Source organism: Megachile rotundata, chromosome 1, assembly GCF_050947335.1.
Source record: "Megachile rotundata isolate GNS110a chromosome 1, iyMegRotu1, whole genome shotgun sequence".
NCBI classification, from domain to species: Eukaryota; Metazoa; Arthropoda; class Insecta; order Hymenoptera; family Megachilidae; genus Megachile; species Megachile rotundata.
Window position 1 is genome coordinate 6,231,261 of NC_134983.1, and position 22,310 is coordinate 6,253,570.

At 31.6% G+C, this 22,310-nt stretch overlaps 1 protein-coding gene across 1 annotated transcript; it reads left to right on the plus strand.

The window, feature by feature from the left end:
* The first annotated feature begins 1,335 nt into the window (after nucleotides 1-1,335).
* LOC100877353 (uncharacterized) lies at nucleotides 1,336-21,741 on the plus strand. The gene is made up of 3 exons (XM_003700637.3): nucleotides 1,336-3,744; nucleotides 3,838-4,237; nucleotides 17,108-21,741. Exons 1-2 carry the CDS (start codon nucleotides 3,113-3,115, stop codon nucleotides 4,229-4,231), a joined length of 1,026 nt encoding a protein of 341 aa, XP_003700685.1. The 5' UTR covers nucleotides 1,336-3,112; the 3' UTR covers nucleotides 4,232-4,237; nucleotides 17,108-21,741.
* Nucleotides 21,742-22,310: the final 569 nt, after the last annotated feature.

The window sequence follows — 22,310 nt, forward strand, 5'->3', positions numbered from 1 at the left end:
TTTTAATCTGGTTAAGGTGACAGTTATACGGTATACGAGAAGCAAAAATAGTAGAAAAAGAAATTTTTATTTGTTTGTATTTAAATACAAAATGCGAATAAATAACGAAAATTTTAAAGATACGCATGTGAACAAAACCGAGATATTCCAATTTAGTCTACTATCTATGTTACAAGCACTGCTTTGGAATATATTACACGTAAGGTCAACTTTATCTGCAAAGATATACTAAACATTTAAACTTCCGTTCACTTATTTAGATGTCTGAAGACTAAACATTAAAGGACATCCTTTGTTTTCAATGTATTGCTACGAAAGTGTAAAAATTATTTTTTTAACTGTTTGTCATACAATTTTGTGGAAATGGTTTATGTTAGGATATCGACGTATAAACGTGGAGAAAATGATCTGAATTAGGGTAGAAATATATACGATTTGATGTGGAGTCATGTTAAGGATGTCACCCTAACGATAATAGCATAACACTAGGTTTCAGGAGAAAAAACATTGAGTAAAGCAGATAGATATTTGTTACAGTAATAACAACTTTTATTTTACATACATAACCCAGAGCTAGTTAATTAATTCTCGGTAACTGTATTCTGCAAATATTTAATATTATAATATTTTCTTGACATATCAGTTTCGCTGATCTAAATGTGACAAAAACTACAACATTCAATTAAAGTGGTTACAAGAATTATGTATACCTAAGTAACCTATCAAGTTATTTTCTCAAAAAATTTCCAATGTACAAAAGTTAGTCAACTCCGTCCCCTAAATTACAGAAAATATAACTTTTGTTTACATTTTATATCACCGTATTTAATGGCAATCTACTGAAGGTAGCCTATGTTTGCACTACGCCCATTACCAATAGTTGAAGAGCGCGTGCATACGACACTGAATCTTTCCCGATGATCCATCAAACCACCCTCGCAAATTTCCGGAACATTTCTATTACGCTGGGATTCACTATCGCGCAGCTCTTGAAATAACAGGGTCCGGTAGTCAAGGATCAACGAGCATGAATGTACAACTCGGTCGCGTTCTCATCGCTCGGCAATAGGTTCTGGTAGATCGTGCGTTCGCGTACACGCAGCCGCATAAAAGCATAGACGTATACGTGTTCAGGGAACACGCAACTGGCACACGCGCTCCCCCGGCATATGGTGCGCACGGTCCCCCTTTTCAATTCCGGGGGAGCAGAAACGAGGGGGCTGCGGCGCGTGCTCAAAATCCCCACCATTTCTTCCTCTTCGCACAACACGCGTTTCCCCCCTCTGTTCTTCCATCCCGTTTCCTCTTTCGCCGTTGCAGCAGACGAACCAGCCCTCGGTCTCGCTCTACGGTGCGGCAAAATGTTGAAACCTAACCCATCTATCGGATGTCCGCGCTCATTCTGAACGCAGACGCCATGCGGTGCGTAGCACAGAGGTCTGATCAGGAACGGGAGCTGAGTTAAAAAGTGACCGATGACGGATACCGAGCGACCATCGGTGTCAAACCAACCCCGATAGCTCGAAGGAATTCGGCTGTTCACTCGGTTGGATCGTGAAGTGTGTTCGAACGTGAAAATTCTGTGCCGAGAGGGAGTAAAGTGAAGCTTCCAGATCTTATCGTTAGAAAATTACACCATAGATCCCGGTGATGTAATTGGAGTCTGAGACTATTCAGTTGCTCCCTTTGTTTGCCCGGGGCAAGCATCCACTACGGCGCGTGCTTAAAGCCCCCACCGTCTGCTCTCTACCCCTTTTTCGCTCGCCGAGCGTTCTGTGTCACTTCGTGGCGTGGTGAAATACCGAACGGAAGCGTTTCGATGCGAGTTCTGGAAACCGAACGCCATGCAGAGCGCGAATCGGTGGCTATACGGACGATGCCATTCAGGTCGGTAGCAAATGTTGGGTGTTGAGAGTTTGGATGAAGTTACGTGATTCAAGACTGACCAACTTGTAACAGTCGCTTCGGATCATAATTTGGAGAAACATTAAACTCTTTTACACGATCAGTGCCTTATATTTTGAAGAACGAGTGACCTTAGTCGAGCGACGAAAGTTGCTCGCGAGTGCCTTATACAATCGAAATAGATGAATCGATTCGTAACAAGTGTTAAAACGTGAACGATGGTTGTTTATATCGTTATAGTTCGTTAAGGTCGTTTAGACTTCGCTGTTCGAAGTCGTTCAAGTGCTTTCCTTGTACATAGAAGCATTCAACTGGTGCTACACGATTCCTTATAAAATATTGTGATAATACGATTCGGAGATATCGATTCTAATTGAAATAACACGTTGAAACGTTTCGCAAACGAACGAAGAGGAACCGAATGTTGACGCTTGAATTTTTATTGATTTAATACTGTTAAGAAGTAACTGTTTGAAGATATTCCGAAGAATAATTTCCAAGGAGTCGACGACCGTCGCGGAGAAGAATAGACGGTGACCTCACGCTTTACTTAAGCCGTTGTGACCGACAACGAGACAATTGGATCTTGGTTCGGGTCATCAGCTTCATTATTTGGTAGAGAAAAAGGCCCATGGTCTATCGAAAGTTTCTGAGATCGTAACAATCAAAAAGTTCTTGTTATATGAATTAAAAATTTCTTTAAGCACGAGCTGTTGTACCTGTTAAATTGTAAGAATCCCTAATGTATTTAATAACTTTATTATAAAAGTGACCCTTCAATGTTAAAATCAAGGTACAAACTTCGTTACAAATCTGTACATAATCGTTCTATTAAATAAGTCCAAAATCCAAGTGATATTACAGAAGATACCACAGACAATTTGGTGATCTTCATAAATCTTCGCAAGATATTCCGACCCAGATCTAAACATCAAAACCAATACTCGTCTGATCATCTATGTCGATAATCATCCTTGTCTTCGAGGGGAGACCGCGTTTTATTTATAAGTCCATCAATTAGATTTGTCCTCGAAACGCATTAGAGTCGATAAACAACGAGTCGTCTTTGCTATTCTCACGACACAAATTATCTTTATGTTCGCCACGATAGATCGTCCGTTTCATATCGTGCGTTAAACATTTCACCTCTACAACAAACGTCTCAGCCGTTTCGTTGAATGACACATTCTAGCCCAAAACGATCAAGATGACGACCATGGGTGTCACCGTCTTCTGCAACAGGGTGCAGATCAACGGCAACGATCAGGAGCAGCTGATGCTGCTGCGGACGTTGCAGGACAACGAGAGCAACATAATCGGCAATCAGCCTCATCTGATAGTCGCAAAGAACAACAACAACAACGGTAATACGAACCCGTCGATCGTTTTACCGCCCTACGATCCATCCAGACTGAAGAAACACGGGAAGAACGGTCAGCCGCCGCCAGTCGCCGTTGCCCGAAGGAATGCCCGCGAGCGTAATCGCGTCAAGCAGGTGAACAATGGGTTCGCGACTTTGAGACAACACATCCCGAGCCACATCGCAGCTGGCTACGGTGACAGAGGCAAGAAACTGTCGAAAGTGGAAACCCTGCGAATGGCTGTGGAGTACATCAGAGGTCTTCAGAGGCTGCTGGCCGAAGCTGACGGGATCGAATACGACGCCAACGCCGGTGCCGGGCAATGTATGCCCTCACCTACCAGCAGTGTCGTTTCGTCGAGTCACAACGGATCCGGGGAGCGACTTATCCTCGAGGACGACGTTCTCGGCGCTGAAGAGGAGGACGGCGAACAACTGGAGGAGGACGATGATAATGGGAAGCAGAAAACTACGTCTAGGTAATTTTTTCTTTCATCTTTCCTTTTCGTTGAGTAACGAAATGATCAAAGGAGGGAGAAACGAAGAGCTTGAATGTTTCAACGATATTGCAGATTGTCGCCGAATCGAACTACCGTCGCATCGCCACACGATTATTACGCGTCCTCGGTGGGCGACGAAGAGAATCTCGAACCGAGAACCGTATCGAACCCGCAGAATTTTTCACGACTGTCCCCGAACTCGGTGGCATCACCACCGTCGGAGTATTACGGGCAAAACGAGGAGAACCTGGAACCTCAGATCCTCTCGCCATATAGTGGCGCCGGGGACAGTGAAGAGGGTGCAGCCACTGTTTATGCGGCGAGCCCGGAAACCTTTTCTGGGGCTCTATATTATAAGCAGGAGATCACTGAATCCGGTGAATTCATGGACGTCGTCAGCTGGTGGGAACAAGAGCAGGGCAGGCTGGTTCATCAGCAACACACCCAACGACTTACGCACGTGTAACAAAAGGTTGGTGTCTTATGCTCTACTGCTATCCTTTTGTGGCTTCCTCTTTTTTATGTGAAACGGTTGGTACTTTGCAAAAAATAAGCAGTTTATACGATTCGTTATATTCTAAATTTAAAAGTTAGCAAAATATCGTAACGTTTTATTGTAAAATGTACTTCAATGTGTTAATTGTATCTGACGATTCTCACACCTTTGGTTCAAAGATTTATGGATCCGTATTAGGTAGATATTTTATGCTTCAGCAGTATTCTTCTGTTTGATCCTGTTTATTATGTGAAATTGCAAGGAATAATTGGTTTAATAATAATTTGGTAACTGTATTCCAAATTGAAGACTCAGCAAAATTTATCATTATACTTTTAAACGTTATTATTACGTTTGAGTGTTGTAACATGTTCATCACATTTATTGCTATTCACATCGACAACTATCAGTTTTTGTTAAGTCTCACACACGTGTAACGAAACGTAAATATTTTATGCTGTGGGAATATCCTTCCGTGACTTCCTGTGTTTTATACGACACAATTGATATTATGAAATTGTAAGAAATAATTGTTTTATCCCGTTCGTAGCTATGTTCAAAATTTAAAACAAATGACAGTTGTGCCACTGCTGTTGAAAGGGTAGCTACTTTCAAATAGTGCACACTACGATGCAGTGCTCCCTTAAAATTTTCAATGAATTGAATATCTACGTCCAAAAATGTTACTTTCAATATTAATGTACAATTCATTATATCAAATTTAAACAACAATAAAATAATTTATCACTATATCCTTCAAATTTCAAAACATTTAAGATTTTGAAGTTTATTGTTCAAGTTACATTCGGAGTTTATCAATAATTCATCAGAGTTCATCAAGTTACAACAAGTTCATCATTGATATTAATTTATTGTCATTTACATCGAAGTATTTTTGTCAAATACTTAAAAAGTTGAACCTACATTGTGATCGAGTTGAACAATAGATCTCGCGTGACAATGTTCGTAAAGTTCGCACGGTCCCCGTGAAGAATTTCTTATCGAAGGACTTTTTAAGTAGCTTAGGCTGCCGATAGACACACGTGACAGCTACTCTAAGGAAGCGTCGCCAAGTGGAAACCCGTGTTCACTGTTTCCTCTTGAACACGTGCTCTCAAAAATAAACTTTAGGCGTTGTAACCACTTTGCGAAAGTGCGTGTCGACGTGACACTTGGACGCATCCTACGTTTGCGGGTTGAGGGAAAAGCATCTTGGATCAATAGAAATACAAGTAATCAAAAATAACTTCGTTTTGCAGACTTGTACATATTATGGGCTTAGAAAGTACAATTTACTGGATAACTCTATACGGTAAACTGCACAATTTGATCATACCGATAATATTCATATATGACCATGATCATACTTTGATTCTTTGATCAGTCTATGAACACCATGGTAGCTAAATAATTATTACATGCTTTAAACATCCACATACATTTAAATATGTAAGTTACATTGCGAAAGAGACAACTGTTACAACTACTGTTACATTAAATTTTACATACCAAAATTAAGCTAAGAATATTTACTTTTCGTTCAAATCAACAAAATGTAGAAAATTTATGACCTTCTATTTTGTGGTCTTGAAAAATAATTTCATTATTTCGTTTAATTTTTAATTTTCATTTGTACTTAAATAGTATAAAACACTGTTGTACTAAATGGCGGATTTCGAAGTGGAAAATAGCATAAATTACCACAGTGCATACACCATAAATTTTTGACTTTTTAAAATCTTTCCAGAACCTGAAAATCTCTGACTTATAATTGAACTAAACTATTATTAATTGCTATAATGTATTCTCGTGAGTGTCGTGTATGATTAACTCTGTATACTAGGGTTAAAACGTAGGTTCCTTCGACGTGTGTCCTGTGCAGACTGGTATTTATCTCCCGATAAGATTACACAAAAGTGTCGATACGCCGAGGAAAAAGCTGTTTTCTTGAAACGAACACGTGTCAGAAATTTCAAGTTCACGCTACCTTGATGGCATTTTGAAACGCTGCCACCGGAGGCAGCATCAAAAGCACCCACGAACGGAAGTGGTTCACGGTTTTGCCATATGTTAGGTATCCTCTTCGAAATATCTCTCGTCCAGACCTTTCCCAATCTTCGTGGCTTCCAATTGCTCGGCATTGATCCGTTTCCTTTTGGTAAGATCACGCACATGCTCCTCTTTTTCGGATACACTGCGCTCTACTTTCTCAGATTTCATTATCGTTGCTAGTATTTCTCATAGAATATCATTTTTTAAACAGTTGTAGCTCTTCAATTTTTAACAAGAATTTTTAAATGCTTCCTTCGATTTTTATTAATTACACAAATCAGAATGTGACAAATTATTTTTGTTGTCAAAATTAATATTGTTGTAACATATGCATAGACATGTGTACATATATGTACATTATTTGATAACAGTTTATCATTATATGTGTACGATATGTGTAATATCGTAAAGATATGTATAATAGTATTAGAATTATCTGATAATAACAGTAGGTTTATAATAACAGCAACAAAAAGTAACAGTACCTAAAATAACCTTATAATTCTCATAGACAAAAAATGAAATAAAGAATGTAATTTTTGAAATTACAACAGTTTCTTGCCACGTGTTAATAATTGAAGTGAACAAGTTAAAGTTGAGAAATGTTGAATAATTGTAGAGTACATAAATTGTGACGGAGTTCTAATTCTTCTTTGGTAGTGGTTTAAATTGGTTGTACTTAGCGAGACAGACGCTGACGGAGTCGCAGCGCAGAAATCGAAAAAAAGTATCGGCAGAGCGTGCAGTCGTTGAGCCACAAATAGAAATCATGATTTCCTTAGAAACGTGCGTAACCCACGTGCCACGCAGCCAGTCAGATATAATATTTGATGCATGTGCATATATCGGCACTCGAGACGACCATACGGCGACAGAGACTTTCCTTAACATATGGGCGGCGAAGTAAGCGGCTTCGTTGAAAAATGAACGCGAAAACAGTTCAAAAACTACCGTTCGTTTAAGTCCGGATACAGTCACTTTCGAAATGAAATTTATGGTCAAAATATTAGTAGATGCACAGAAAAATTGATAAACAATAGTTTAATAAACTATTATTAACTAATATAAATGTAAACATAACTAATATGAATATGCAGTTTTGTATATTCATGTCGTGTAAATCATTATCTGATTTTACTTTAACCAATGATCAAATGAAAATTTGAAAGGTGTATTTGTTTACTGTTAATTCTAAATTATTCATCTAAACTATGTTAAGTACACAGATTAGTATGTTTGTTACAGTGAAATTGTATATAATATATTTTTATGCTGATAATTTATACAATCACTTTCATAAAATCTTAAATTTTAAATTATTAAGTAAAGTAATAATAAATGAATAATAACAGAATAATCTTACTACATTTTTAGGTTATGTGATCATGTCAGACATTTTATGGTTTGAAATCTCCCATTTGCTACACAACAATTTAATATTTAATAATAGAAAGGTATAACTGTTGTTTCTAATGTTTAGAAACGATTTTTCAGCCATTTACAATATAATAAAACAATGTTATAAAAATTTATGTATGTTGATTAAATAATTTACAAGAAGAAGACATTATTCTTCTAGAACTTAGAAGAAAGATGAAAACACAAAATGTATTTATTTACCAAATAACTACAGTTATATAATAATAATTATTCTCCCTAAGAATCTATTATTATTAAATTATTTTTATCCTACATTAATAATGTTATAACATTGCCTGAATAAAATTTAAAGAAAAGTTGCAAACTTAAAATAAAGGTTTACTTTCAAATTCTCTACAAAGTTCAAGATTGAATGATAGTAATGGAAATCAATCTTATAAATCTTTCATGACGAATCGCTAGCTTTCTGAATTGTATTATTTGTCTTCGAACACCCTATGTGTGGCTACGGTTTTTGAAGACGTTCGAAGACTTCAGTTTTGTTGCCATATGGGTAATAGCACTGCGATTAAGAAATGTTGGCATAACGTTTACCATATGTCAAATAGTACAATACATTCGTGAAAAGACCCAAATCATGTTTTCCTGTGTGTTAGGAAACGGACACATCGTGTTGGTTTTTCGATTTTTTAAGCACGTTTGGTAAATCGATTCTTCGATTCTTTAAGCACGTTTGGTAACTCGATATTTTCATTCTTTAAGCATGTTTGATAGATCGATTTTTTCTATTCTTTAAGCATATTTGATAAATAATTACATGTTGCCGAAATTACAAAAAAATTGAAGAGCAATTGTGAAATGATGGATATCTATTTATTGTTTTATTAATTTATACTAAATTATGTAGTGTTTTCTGATCTTTTGGACATACATGTGGATGTGGACATCCACTGTTATAAATTTGTACTTTTTATATTTAATCAGTTTGTTCAACGCATTATTCTTTATATTTATTTACTCTAACTGGTATAAATTGTCTGGTATAATAAAAATCATTAATTTTGTAGTGTACGATTAATGTCATTTTCTATGATACAATTTAAATCTCTCGTTAACCCTCTATTATTATACATTTTCGTTTTCAATTTGAAAAAAGATATATTCTCGAACTCCTACAGAAAATAAAACAGGAAGAGAACTAAATATTTTCTTAAATATTTAAAAAGAAATAAATATTTTCTATTGCAAAATTTTTTAAAAAGGAGACAATATATTTTAAACTTGCAATATTTTGAGAAGATGCATGAAACAGTAATCACAAGAAAGAAAATAATTTCTACCCTTTCAATACCTAATTATGAAATTTGCCTCTCATTTATGTTTGACAAAGTACAAAACTTTGACATCATGTTACTTTATGCATTACATTCATACCGCAGAAGACATAGTACAGAAATATCGAAAATACAGAATTGCAGCTATTAAAAAGCGCAATCATCAAAGTATTAATGAAGTCACATTAAAACGCCGTACACGTCGAATACGCGTTAAATTCTTCCATCAACGTTAACTTTCACGATACTTGCAATTTAATTTCCATTTAGGTCGAAACTGAAATTATCAGCACGACTGCATTCTCGCAGCTCTTGCAATTACTTCTTCAATTATCTTTAAAATGAATTTCCTCCAACAGTACAAATTACAGTCGAACTTTGGTAATTCGGAACGTCAAAGAAAGTTTTGAAACTTTCGATAAAATCGAATTGTGACAGGAAAAAAACGAAAATTTTTGATAAAAATGATTTAACAAACAAAAAGTCTATAGAAGCTTTGTACGATAAATACTATTTGTTAAACGAAGGAAGAAAAGTTCAATTTTTGAAAGAGAATTTTTTGTTAGAAGAAGGGGAATGTCAAAGCATTGATTTTTCATATTTTATGACATACTGAGTGGTTAGTAATTAATGGTACAAACGGAAAAATAATTACATGAAAATTGATTTCGACAAAATAATTATAATAGAAAATTTATTTAAGAGGAAGATGAAAATTTCAACAAGTTTTTTCTTAATTTGACAGTTAATGTTTGACTTCAATTATCTCGAAAATCAAGTCTTGCATGACAAAATTTTATTCTACACTTTCAATTTATTTTTCTATGTAAAATCAGTTGTGCCACCCTATATCTATAAACTTCACGTTGTAGAGATAGCAGCAATGGAAATTCGACTTCCAGAAACTTTGACTTCCTACGTTTATTCAAAATTCAAATGACAGTGTCAAAATAACGCACTCGTACACGTGGTAATTAAATTGAGTTAAATGAATTTTCGATTTATAAAAGTTTTCACAACGAAGTGAAAAGGAATAAACAAAATTTAATCTTCGTAAAGGCTCGACATTGAAACGGTATCCGGGCTTTCGATGACAAAACGAGGTTTCACGTGTTACTTTATTCGTGTGTCGATGAGAAAATTTTGAAACACCGCTGCCGTGGTTCTCGACGAAAGTAGTAATAAGATGTGTTTATCTTAGGAAGTAAGAAGGCTGGCACGTTGGGCCGACCGAGTAATTCTCGACAATTATAAAGTGAGGTCATCTACGAAATTTACGAGACGCGTCGCCGCGGCAAATTAATTTAATAAATTCCTTCCTTGGCTCCCGGTCACGTTGATATCGTCCCGTTGCTCGCGAGCCCATCGGCCTTCTTTTGACTTTTCTCTCCTCTTCTCTTTTTCTTCTCCTCTCTTCTTCGCGTCTGTGGCGACCGAGTAACGAGTGCAGAGAAACTTTAACCCCCGTTTTAATCACGATTATTTCTCTCGAATGAACGCACAAGCCGGAAGCTGGTTCGATCAAATTTCTTCTTCATACTCGATGATTACGCGTGGATTGTAACGAAATTTCTTAAACGGGATTATATTAATCCTCGTAAATTGATTCTTCGTTGCGGTACGTTGCAAATGTGCTAAAATGGCTGTCTTTTTATTCCGTGCTGTTTGAGGTTATGTTGTTTTAAAGAAGTAGAGGATGATGAATTTTTATTATTTGCAAAATTTATTTTTAGTCCTAATTTCTATTGACTATTATATATTTATTTATCACGTTGGTAAATAACGAGAAATATCTAATATTTTTTACGTAATATGTAATTATTATATGGAAAGTTTAAGGTCAACGTTGACTCCACAAATTCACTGTTTGTGTCAATAATAGATTTACGTTATTTACAAAAGTACGTGTTAACTACAAAAATGTTATTATGAAAAATGAATAATTTAAAAGTATTTGGAGATGTTTTGATTTCGTGAAATATGTTAAAAGTAAAAGAAAACTAACTGGACATAGCGTTATCTCGATATATTTTATTATAATAGTTTTCGTTAAGTTTAAATTGAAAGGAGATTCAGATAAATTATATGTTAACATAACTACATTGTCTTTGTTTATTTAGCACAAGGTGACAGTAATTAACATCTGTGAAATTTATGCAAACTTATTATTACTACCGTAACAATTATGTGTTTAAGTTTCTCAATCATTTCGTGATAAATCGTGAAAACCGATTTCAACTGAACGAAACAATTTCATTAAAAATATTATAGTAGTCATAAGATATTAACAAAGAAAATTACTCAAAACACGATGTAAATTTTTGAATAACTTTGGGTAATATATATGCCCTATTTATTTATTAAATTTTAATATTTTAGAAAATGAATGAAAAATGTATTTAAAAGTTGATCTACAATATTGTGGTAGGTAATAAATAATTATTGAAACGATTGCAAATAGAGAATATATTAAACATATAATAAATACCAGAATATTAAACAACATGTGCTAAATACCAGAATATTAAATAATATATAATACATTCTGGAATACTAAATAACATATATTACATACAGGAATATTAAATAACAGCAAAAAGTTGCACTTACTTAAAATGCAGGAATTATTATTGAACAACCTTATATTATTAGTTCGATCCTTAGCAGTTAATTGACTGAATTTTTCTGCGACGACACTTAACAAATAACCCTGTGATTACATTTGCGTACGATGGTTACAAATGTTGCCTTTTACGAAAAATAAATGCTATTATAGCCGGAAATTTGAATGAAATTGTGACACGATATTAATCTTTCGCGTCGAAGGAACACGATCCATTAAATTTTACCGTTGGTCAATAATCGTGCTAATTTGTTCGACAAAACTCTTTTTATATTGGTCGATACATGATCGCTGTAAACATTTGATCCTTCTGTTCATTTTTAATTAGGGAACGAAGGCTGAAGGTGTTGAAATCAATTTTCTGTTACAATAACGCTTGCAAAGTCTATCTTTATTTTTTTTTTATTTTTATAACTTGGAGTTTTCGAAACATAGTAATTTTTGTATCTTTTACAAATTGTTAATGATATTTTGTAATCATTTTGAAGTTTAACTTGCTTTTTATAAATGAAGCAGAAAGTTTAGAATCGATTGAATGAAATTTAACTTTGAAAGACAAATAGTGAAAAATATCATAAAGATTTCAAGTTTTTGAATGTTTTTAACAATTTACTTTTTTAACATTGCAAAATATTTTAGTAGATAAATTCGTATTACTCAATTTCTACGTTTGTCATAATATAAATGTGTTAATAAAGATCATTAATATATTTTTTTTTTTAAAAGCGTATTATTCATAAATTAATTAATAGCCTACTGAGTAACACAATACATATAAAGTAATAATAAATTACAGAGATCAATGAGAAAGTACCTTTGGACTATATTTTTACATTTTATTATTACAAATAAACCCGTCAGCCTATTAATTTAAATACAGTAATTCATTTAAGTGGATAATTCATATAATTGCTTACCCATGTAAATTAAAATAATTCATAAAATTAATTAAAACTAAAATAACAAAATTAATAAAAGTACATATTAGTAAATGAATAAATCATTCGTTTAAAACTATAATAAACAAATGAAAAATCCACATAAATTCATTAATTCGTTGCAACAAATTCAAAAAGAAAATATACTAATCTAAATATTCCTGTTTTCATAATCATCAAATTAATTGATAAATTATTTACATTGCAATTGACTAATTTAAATTTGAAAGTACAACACACGATTAAAAAATATAGCAAGATCTGTAATACACTAAAATGAACCAGAAAATGCAATTAAAGTAACCAAAAATGATAACGTATAAATGTTTTATTCGTGTAATTATTGCGTTGTACACATTCTCGTTTCAGTGCACGAGAATCGTGGATATTGTTCTCTTTAAGAAATTAAACTACGTGCTAACCATGCACATTGTTCGTTATTCGTCTCCTTCGACTTGTTCACGAAGAACAAAAGAATTTAAAGCTTTGTCATGCTGGTAACCCGCATGTTCGCTATCTTATCAATAAACATTACCAGCATGGCAATGTGCGTTCACATTGGCGCCGAGGATTAAAGCTTTTTCGCTAAAAGATCTCACAATTAGTTATTTACGTATTCTCATTGCTCACTGTGTTTTCGAAATGTCAAATTACGTATTAATTGCTAGTGACAATTTTATTATGTCGAAAAAAATTACGCAAGTTATTTCTTATGTTAATTGTTGATTGCAGTAATAATAAAAATGATAATACAACTATTATGGTACTGTAAATTTATAATAAATATTTTTAGATAAAAGTAATATTCATATGTTATTGACATCTATTACCAAAACGATACTAAAAATTTCGAATGCAGACATAAGCTATAACATATATTTCTGTATTAATTTGATAACTCAATTTATGTATTTTTTTCAAGCTTTCTTGATTATGTATTGTTTCAATATTGCATAGTAAGACTACTATTAATATACCCATGTACATACTTATACACATGTGTACATACACACATGTAATTTATTTTCACGCACAGTAACTACATTTAAGTACTGCAGTTAAGTATTGTAGTACATTTAAGTATTGTTTCGATATTGCATAGTAAGACTACTATTAATATACCCATGTACATACTTATACACATGTGTACATACACACATGTAATTTATTTTCACGCACAGTAACTACATTTAAGTACTGCAGTTAAGTATTGTAGTACATTTAAGTATTGTTTCGATATTGCATAGTAAGACTACTATTAATATACCCATGTACATACTTATACACATGTGTACATACACACATGTAATTTATTTTCACACACAGTAACTACATTTAAGTACTGCAGTTAAGTATTGTAGTACATTTAAGTATTCTAATATTGTTTCGATATTTCATAGCAGGACTACTATTAATATACACATCTATATACATATGCACATATGTACACATACACATGTACTCTAATTTATTTTCATACACAGTAACAACATTGAATTGCATTCAACCTGTATACTCGTCATGGCTGATTTTATTTATGTATCCCGTGAGAAATTTTTAATACCGCAGTTAAGTCGAAATCACATAAAAAATTTCAAAAATTTAATTCCTAATGCCTTCATTTAAATACATGTAGAAGCTTTTAAATAGGTCTAGGACTTGAACATGTTTAACTAGATTATCATTAATTCCAGCGTTTCTTGCCCTGCTGTGTTTTCTAAAAATATCGGGTTCGTTTGATCGGTTCCCTTTTGACGCGATAAAATACGTGAAATGAAATTCCAGACGTTTTCCCGCCAAAGAAGTGTTCTATGTTAGCTGTTCTGCGTTCTAAAGCGTCCTTCTTCAAAATGTTTCCCAGTCACGCCCCTCTGCTGATAAAGTAACGTCCTTACAGAAGAGTGCTTTTCTCATTTCTTCTCGTTTTATCTAGAACCGATAGGACTCAAGGACTACTACTTAATGCATAATCAAAACACATTCTGACTTCGGTGTAACGAATGAAATTAGCAATTAAGAGAATCAATTATTGTTTCTTGATCGGGATTCTCTTGCAACTTTTAATTGCCCTGTATTCGATTATCTGGTTTCTTCGAATACATAAATTTTAATACGTTTGTCGTTAGGTTTAAATGGTTCTATCAGATTATTGTTTATCGTTTTAAAAGAAAGAAAATCTGACAACGCTTGATGACAGGGGAGTAAAAGGTAGCTTTGAAAATTGAACTTGTGATATGTTCATTGAAAATGTGGAATGTAATTAAAGTTATTATATAGATCTTTTATCAATACAAATTGGGAAATTTTCAGAAATTTTCGTATTAATTATTATGGGTGAATTTATATATTAGTCTGCCTTACATAGTAAATTCTAAGTGTTGTTACTTACAATTTATTTAATGTATATCACTATGATGTTCGAAATTGTAATTAAGACCGTATTTTTGACAAACAATAGTAATTTACAACATAATAATATATTCAGTATATATGTTTGATACAATAATATATTAAATATATAACCTTTGATGACATATTAAATTATATTATTTAAGTTAAATTACATTAATTTATATATTATATTATATTACTTAATATAATTATATATTGCTTTATATCATTTGCTATAATTATATGTTCACATTGTAACATTTACTACAATTATATATTACATTAAGATTATTTACAATTACATTCCAGTAATTTTATTTCGTTATCAAATCTATAGTATAACGATCGTAGAATAAATACAAACATATGTTACCTAAAATATAAAAAATTACAATAATTGCTATTAGTACAAAATTTACAATAATTGTTCATAAAAAAATTTAGACAACGTACACAATTACTAACTAAACAATTTTTCCAAGAATATTAGTAGTACTTCTATACTCAAATAAATAATATATTTTTGGCATTTCACCGTACAATAAAAGTTTCCATATATTTTCCTGCGTCACATGTACATTTCCCACGATCTTCGAGAGGTCATGACAATGTGTCTGCAAATTTCCGTTTCTGTATTTAATTCTTGCTGATCCAGGTAAATAAGGATGTCCACAATAGCCAGGTGGGACAATGTCCTAAGGTTACACAGAATTCATCTTTCGTCTCCCTTGGAACCATCTCGAAATCATTCGGATTGAACACGGAAACTTATTTTCTACTATAAATCACGAAGGGAAAGTTTCGTGGATTAGGTTAAAATAACAGTACTTGGCTGGAAAAAGAATTACTACTTGTAATAATTTACAAGTAGTAATTTACCATTCTTTTGTTCTTCATTTTCATATCTTTCTGTTTCTGAAGAAAATTAGAAAAGGTAAACAATAACAGGCTGTGAAAAAAAAAGGATACATTATCGAGTTACAAATAAACCCAAAATTATATAGAATTACCAAGATTTAACAGTCAAATGTTAATATATGTGTCGAAATAAGAAACGATGTTATATAAACTAGATCTTTTAATGATGCATTGAAAAGTTATGGCAATAATACGAAATGAAGGGAACAGTAGTAAAGTCACGGTTATTACGATGTGATACAGAAACAGATCAGTAATATTTACGGATACTCTGTGTAAGAAGCAATTAATACTTGATCGCAAAATGTCCACCATTTTTGGTAAAACAAGGCCGACGTCGGTAAAGAATAAAATTTATTACTTTGCGAATTAGTAAATAATTGTGGTATTTCGTTACGAAAAAATGAATTTATCGATGAGTCTGGTACGAGTCGACTTAAATAATAAACATAGCTTATATAAACGGAGTAAACAATATTGCTGATCTCTTTCTGCATCGCATCGAATTAACCACGAGTTTGTTACTGCTCTTATTTCTTATTACTGTAATAACTTTTTAATCAAGCTTTAGAAGAGCTATGTTTATGTAACATTTCTTTCTTAGTTCGACCTACAGAATATACTAACAATTTTTGACCGCTGAAACATAGGACATCCTGTATAATTAAATAGTTATGTTATCAAGCAAGCTCAAAATTATATTGTTAAATATTACTATATAAACAGTTACGATAATCATTACTTAAAAATTAACGGACAAGTGGTGTACAAAACGTAGATAAGATAATCACTATGAGATACTTTTTTTAAATGCGTACGTTGCTCAGAAAAGAATGTCCCTTCTTATGAACTGTGAATGGCAAAAATATTTAAATTCCTATCTCAAAGGAACAAAATGTTTTGTTGCCGGTAGTAGCTTATTTCGCATGCATAAAAACTTGTACGATTTTATACAAATTTGTAAATGTCCTGTTACAATGAAATAACAAGATTCTATAAGTAAACTTAACTTATAATAAAAAGAGAGTAAATGCTCCATTTTTTGACATAACCTTGCAATATGCAAATAACTAGTCTTTATAATCTAGACTAGTAGAATAACGGCAGTATTTGCAATTTAAGAAACGTATAATTAAGAGATACGCTGAAAATACAAATAAAGTGATACTTTAACTTATTAATTTTTTTATTTATATTTCTGCTGTTACAGAGTCAACGTAAAACCTTGGATATAGTACTTGCTGAAGTGATCTCACGAAACAGGAATGAGGAGTTGCTTCCAAATGAAATTTCCGTCGATTTCAAGAAACGATATCGTTCGTTAACACAGCAGGATATCGAAAACCTGTACTTAAACACAAAGTACTTCGTTACATGTAGAGAGCACTGCCTACGACGTCTTTCTTGTTCAGTATCTACTGATTAATGCATCCAGAAAATTGTTGTAAAAAAATATTTAGTTGAAAGAATTTTTGCAATTTAAACCGTGGAACAAATTAATTTTCTATATCAAATATGCTTGTTTACCCTTTTTGCTGCGAATTACCTCTTTAAATTGCGAATTACTATCCCTTTATCTACTCTTAAAGAAACACATAATTTTGAATAAAACTTCCGAATCTTCTATGTAATACCCAACTCTGCATTTGTTATTATCGTTCAATATTTATTCCCAAGTTTGCTGAAAAACTAAGGTTTACTTAAAATAGTAAAGTCGTCTTTATACAATTACATAATACACTTTGCACAAATTAACTTTTATGTATAGTTATATTTGTAAAATAAAATATTATGGTGTTACAAAATGATATTAAGACCGGTATTCCAAAAATTGTATTCACAGAAAATTATTCAGCAGGAATCAATTATGATCGCAGCGAAAGGGTTAACCTATTAACAAAATTACTTTTATGCAAATAATTTGCACAAACTTTTCTTACTAATCAAAGGTACAAAAATATCAGTACGCACGTTAGGTTTCTTACGCTCTTTGCTAAAATGCAAATTAATCCGTTTACCTCGATAAACATATCAAGATATTCGTTACGAAATACATGAAATTGTATCATGAAAAAGAAATTGTATTCTTTCCTTTTTTTTGACGTTAAATTGTAAATCTTATGTTTCTTTAATTTTCAGATTAAGTGGAAAAAGCTGAACAATTTATAATTTAATTTGCAAAAATAGAGACTTTTTAAATTAGAATTACTGCGTTCTAACATAAATTAATTTAGTCGAAGCAGTATTGCAAAAACTAAAGTTTTGAAGCTCTCAAAAATGTATCCATAGCCACAAACATAAGTTCGTCTTTTATTTATTTAAATAATATTATTATAATATCCATTAAAATAAAATTTTCAAGCTTAAAATAATTCTTTCTTGCGATACAATTTCAACAAACGTTTCACACTTATAATATTTTAATGCCAAAAATGCATAGCTTAATAAACACTAAAAATAATAAAAAGTTTTATAGTTTAATACAAATTTTAAGGTATCTACGAACGAGAAATTTTGTAAATATCTTAAAATTGAAAAGGTAATTGTTCTCATCGGATACAGTCACGATCTACATTATTGTTAAAAAGAAAATTTCGTGATAATAAAATTCCAAATCTGAAATAGAGAAGACAAGAAGCAGTGACTTGAATATACTATTTAAATGAGCAATAAATGCGCTGAAGTGATCTGACGTGTCCAAATTCTTTTTAATAACGTTAATTAATCGAAAGGCAATACAAGATGTCGGAGGTGGAAAATGGAAGGATCTGTACATACAGTGAGTGCCTTAAGTAACGTTAAGACCAATCAAATTAAACTGACAAACCTATTTTTTCTACTTTGTAACTTTTTATAACGAATATTTAAGAAACATTTTTCGCTATTTATACGTACAATGTCGTCCATTATGCGATTAGGAAGTAATGTAAAAGCAATACGCTTCGAGAAAAGTAATTTCGCGTGCCAACGAGATACAAAGTGTTATTCGTATAATTGTATTATTATTTAATCGATTAACGAGTAAGTTGTCGGTCAGTACGCGAATTTAGACAAATTATTGTACAAATCTCTGGTTCTCAGTCGTTCAGTATTAGGAGTACATAACCAAGAACGGATTACTTAAATCAAAACTATATCACGTTGTTATGAATTTTACTTTCGATTAACTGCGTTTTAATTATAGAGGAAGTGGTAGTAATATGGAATACCCGTTTTGAAATTTGTTTGAGAATAATTGAAGAGAGATGTCCTTAATAATTTTTAAGTATTCATGAAATCGAATGTGCTGCATAAATTAGTGGTATCATACTACTAGGGCTATAGGTATGAATACTTTTTCTAGAGAAAATATCAGTGTTAAGATTGGGTAATATAGACTAATATTTTACAGCGTTTACACATATGTACTTCTCATATTTACAGATATGTAATTCACATATGTACTTACACATATGTAATTCTCTAAATCAGTATAAGTCCGCAAGTGAGGTTATGTAAACGTGGTATCATTGGTTCATGTTTACAATCACCCCTGAATTTAATCACAAATACTCATATTCTTTATTTAATTTTGTTCTTGGTATTTAAAATAATGACTAAAATTTCAGTTGTTTATTAATAGAATGTTGAAATATGAGATAGCCTATATTACTATCACTCGTGACTTATATTATTAGAAAACCTTAATTTCATCTGGATGTATTATTTCAGAAAAGAATATACCTCGGAAAAGTAGTGTACTTCAAATCGTTGTTGATAATTATAAAACGCACAATCTACAATCACAACTTACTTTCTTATTACAGAATAACTTAATTCCGTTTTCCCGAAAATCGTAAAGTAAAATGTAAATAACTGAATACAAATGCTCACAAATTTTTGACATACAGCACTTAAAATTTTCACTAATTATGTAGAAAAATTTAACCTAGATGAAAGGGCAGTTAATTTGAAATGTAAATATTGCAAGCTTTCATAGTTGATATTATTGTATATAACTCTAAATTGTTTTGCATAAAATGAACCATATTATTACCACCGCCTCTGCTGTTACGAATACGTATATACAGTGGATTACAAAATTACTGAAATCATTACACTTTCATATTGTACTTTTATGTTGATACTTGAATAATCGGCAAGAAACAAAATACTTAAATAACCAGCAAGAAACATTTTACTCGATCGACTAAAAGATGGAAGTCACTACAATTTTTTGACCACATTAAAATTTCTAAAATTCTAACAATTCTCTGGTGACTAAAATTTTTAAAACTCTGACAATTCTCTGACAATTTAAAAATTTTTTAATGCTGACAATTCTCTGATAATTCTAAAATTTCTAAAATTCTAACAATTTTCTAACAATTCTATGATTTCTAAAATTCTAACAATTTTCTGACAATTATAAAATTTCTAAAACTCTGACAATTCTCTGACAAAAATAATTTATAAATAAACATTGCTAGGTTTATTATAATATATTATTTTGGAAGTTATGTGCACGCAATTTTGTAAATAAATGAATTGTTTCATATGCAACAACCTAAAATAATAAGTAATAGTTGAAATCATACTTGAATTCATACTTGAAACAATTGAAAAGTATTATATGTTCAAAAAAGTGAGAAAAATGTTTGAAGTTCATACAAAAATTGTCTGATTGTTTAAGTATTAAAATTCTTTTTGTATAAAAAAGCATTCAGTCTGTCAGAAAAGCTTCCGTACCCCATTTAGCATTATACAGGGTGTTTCGCATAACCTCTAAATATTTTTTCTATGTTACACAAAAGAAAATCAAAACTCTATGCCACATAAAAAGAAATATATAAATAATATTTGTAACAAAAATCTTCTGGCTGATACATTTTCTTCAAAAGTGTGTAAAAAATATTGACCGTGTTATTACAGACGGAGAAGATATTTAAATGATTTATTTTACGCGAAAGACCCTCTATAACTTTTCCACACAAAGTTATTTTCACTATTTATATTATTTTATTCTAAACGATTTTATTATTAGAACAAATAAAAATTGTTCATACCTATTTATTAATATTGAGAAGAATAAGAAAGAAATGATATTAAAAACGTGCTGTACGGAAGAATTAATGATATTTTTATAATCGATCTTTCTTCCGTTATACTTTTGATAAATTTATTTTATTCTAAAGCTATGTAAATTATGTTTTATTGTTTTAATAATAAATAGCATATCTGTTAATAAAATAATGTAAATACTACGGAATTAAATAAGTTCGAATAAGTTTAATGTACGGACGCTTCTTCGATTATAGTACTTATCATTTGACATACACGTTATTATCGTGTATTAGTCTGTAATTAGACTATTGGATTTTTCCACGAACTTTAATTAAAGTTTGACTCATCTCAGGTTTAATTTGTTCATTCGTTTTACCAAAGTCTCTTATCATACGAACTCAAATTCTTTTGTAACCCATTGTGTATCATTATAATTTTCTTTGTACTCGGTACATTTATTATTAAGATAAAAAATACGGATTTGTTGTACATTTTTTTCTTAGCCTAATGTACTTGATTATTTTTATTAGTTTAATCGAAAACTTGTAAAAGTAAGTTAACGACGAAGCGACGTTCTCTCGAAATTTAATTGTTTATAAAGTACAGAAACGTTTATGCGATAATGTAAGAGAGGGAATTGCGTGTGAATCGTAAATTATTCGACAAACTTGTGCGAAACGATGAATAAAACTCTGTAAATACAAGTGCCTTGATTATGCCTACAGTGAAAGCTTTTTTCTACTTGTATCTTCTGTAACAGTTTTTACGAAATATTTAAAATACATTTTATTATTTATATTATCTATTGTTGTTTATTTACCATATTCCGATTTATTATGGTTCAGAAACCACGTTTTATCTTATTTAATACTTATTTGTTAATTTAATTTAACGAAGGATTGATTTAATGAATCTCCACTTTGAATGAGTTTTGTACATTTTATGTAGTTTGTAGTTTGTATTGAATTTATTGCTTTGATAGACTTGATAGATTTGATAGATTTGATAGACTTGATAGATTTGATAGATTTGATAGATTTGATAGATTTGATAGATTTGATAGATTTGATAGATTTGATAGATTTGATAGACTTGATAGATTTGATAGATTTGGTAGATTTGATAGATTTGATAGATTTGATAGATTTGATAGATTTGATAGATTTGATAGATTTGATAGATTTGATAGATTTGATAGATTTGAGAGACTTCATAGATTTCATAGATTTCATAGATTTCATAGATTTCATAGATTTCATAGATTTCATAGATTTCATAGATTTCATAGATTTCATAGATTTCATAGATTTCATAGATTTCATAGACTTCATAGATTTTATACATTTCAAAGATTAAATAGATTTCATAGA

Coding starts and splice junctions, on each gene's coding strand:
- LOC100877353 (XM_003700637.3), top strand. CDS start 3,113: ATGACGACCATGGGTGTCACCGTCTTCTGCAACAGGGTGCAGATCAAC. Junction 3,745..3,837: donor AAGCAGAAAACTACGTCTAG/GTAATTTTTTCT, acceptor ACGATATTGCAG/ATTGTCGCCGAATCGAACTA.